Source organism: Nestor notabilis, unplaced genomic scaffold (assembly GCF_000696875.1).
Source record: "Nestor notabilis isolate BGI_N333 unplaced genomic scaffold, ASM69687v1 scaffold20469, whole genome shotgun sequence".
Classification (NCBI taxonomy): Eukaryota; Metazoa; Chordata; class Aves; order Psittaciformes; family Psittacidae; genus Nestor; species Nestor notabilis.
In genome coordinates this window covers 3,489-4,948 of record NW_009943489.1, presented here as the reverse complement: position 1 = coordinate 4,948, position 1,460 = coordinate 3,489, and the positions used below count along the sequence as shown (strand labels likewise).

Genomic DNA, 1,460 nt, shown 5'->3' with positions numbered 1-1,460 from the left:
CACTGCCCGCGGGCACTGAAGGTGCCCAGCTACCTCAACTACAAGTTCTTGGGTGAGAAGGACTGTGCGGCACCCTGCGAGCCCACCCGTCCCGATGGCCACATGTTCTTCAACGAGGATGAGATCCGTTTTGCCCGTATCTGGATCCTCATCTGGTCCGTCTTGTGTTGTGCCTCCACCTTCTTTACCGTCACCACCTACCTGGTGGACATGCAGCGTTTCCGCTACCCCGAGCGACCCATCATCTTCCTCTCAGGGTGCTACACCATGGTGTCTGTGGCCTACATCGCAGGCTTTGTGCTGGAGGAGAGGGTGGTCTGCAACGAGCGTTTCCAGGAGGATGGCTACCGCACAGTGGTACAGGGCACCAAGAAGGAAGGTTGCACCATCCTCTTCATGATGCTCTACTTCTTCAGCATGGCCAGCTCGATCTGGTGGTTCATCCTCTCCCTCACCTGGTTCCTGGCCGCTGGCATGAAGTGGGGCCACGAGGCCATCGAGGCCAACTCCCAGTACTTCCACTTGGCCGCCTGGGCCGTGCCAGCCGTCAAGACCATCACCATCCTGGCCATGGGGCAGATCGATGGGGACCTGCTGAGCGGCGTCTGCTTCGTGGGCCTCAACAACATCGACCCTCTCCGGGGCTTCGTGTTGGCCCCGCTCTTCGTCTACCTCTTCATCGGTACCTCCTTCCTCCTGGCCGGCTTCGTCTCCCTCTTCCGCATCCGCACCATCATGAAACATGGAGGGACCAAAACAGAGAAGCTCGAGAGGGTTGCTGGTTGGCCTTTTCCCCCGCCCCAGCCACCATCGTCATCGCGTGTTACTTCTACGAGCAGGCTTTCCGCGAGCACTGGGAGCGCAGCTGGATCAGCCAGAACTGCAAGAGCTTGGCCATTCCCTGCCCGCTCCACTTCACCCCCCGCATGACCCCCGACTTCACCGTCTACATGATCAAGTATCTCATGACTCTGATCGTGGGCATCACCTCTGGCTTTTGGATATGGTCGGGTAAAACCCTGCACTCGTGGAGGAAGTTCTACACGCGACTCACCAACAGCAAGCAGGGCGAGACCACGGTGTGACCCCCCCCTGTGCCCAGCCACCGCTGCTGCCCTTCACCTTCCATTGGGGTTTTTTTGTGGGGTTATTATATATTTTTTATTTTTAGATTTATTAACGTCTGAAGGGTGTCTCTTTCTCTTTGATTTTTTTTTTGTAATTAAACCTGTAAATAGCATTTGTAAAATTAATTATATATTTCTATTTAAAACGTGGTAAAAGAGGAGGGGGGGAAAAAGGAGAAAATGGAGGGGGGAAAAGAGAAAAAGGAAGGGCGGTAGAAGGAAAGAAAAAGGGAAAAATGAGAGAAAAAAGGGAGAGAAAAAATGGAAATGAGAAGAAAAACGAGCTAAAAAGAGGAAAAATATAAAAAGGAAAGAAAAAAGGAGAGGAAAAGG

The 1,460-nt window shown here is 53.1% G+C and overlaps 1 protein-coding gene across 1 annotated transcript; it reads left to right on the top strand.

The window, feature by feature from the left end:
- Window positions 1-3: 3 nt before the first annotated feature.
- On the top strand, window positions 4-1,085 carry LOC104411531 (frizzled-2-like; the record flags this gene model as incomplete). The annotated part of the gene is given in 2 exon segments (XM_010021972.1): window positions 4-775; window positions 778-1,085. Coding segments are annotated over 2 exon segments (1,080 nt in total), but the record flags the coding sequence as incomplete, so codon positions are not given.
- Between the last annotated feature and the right edge of the window lie 375 nt (window positions 1,086-1,460).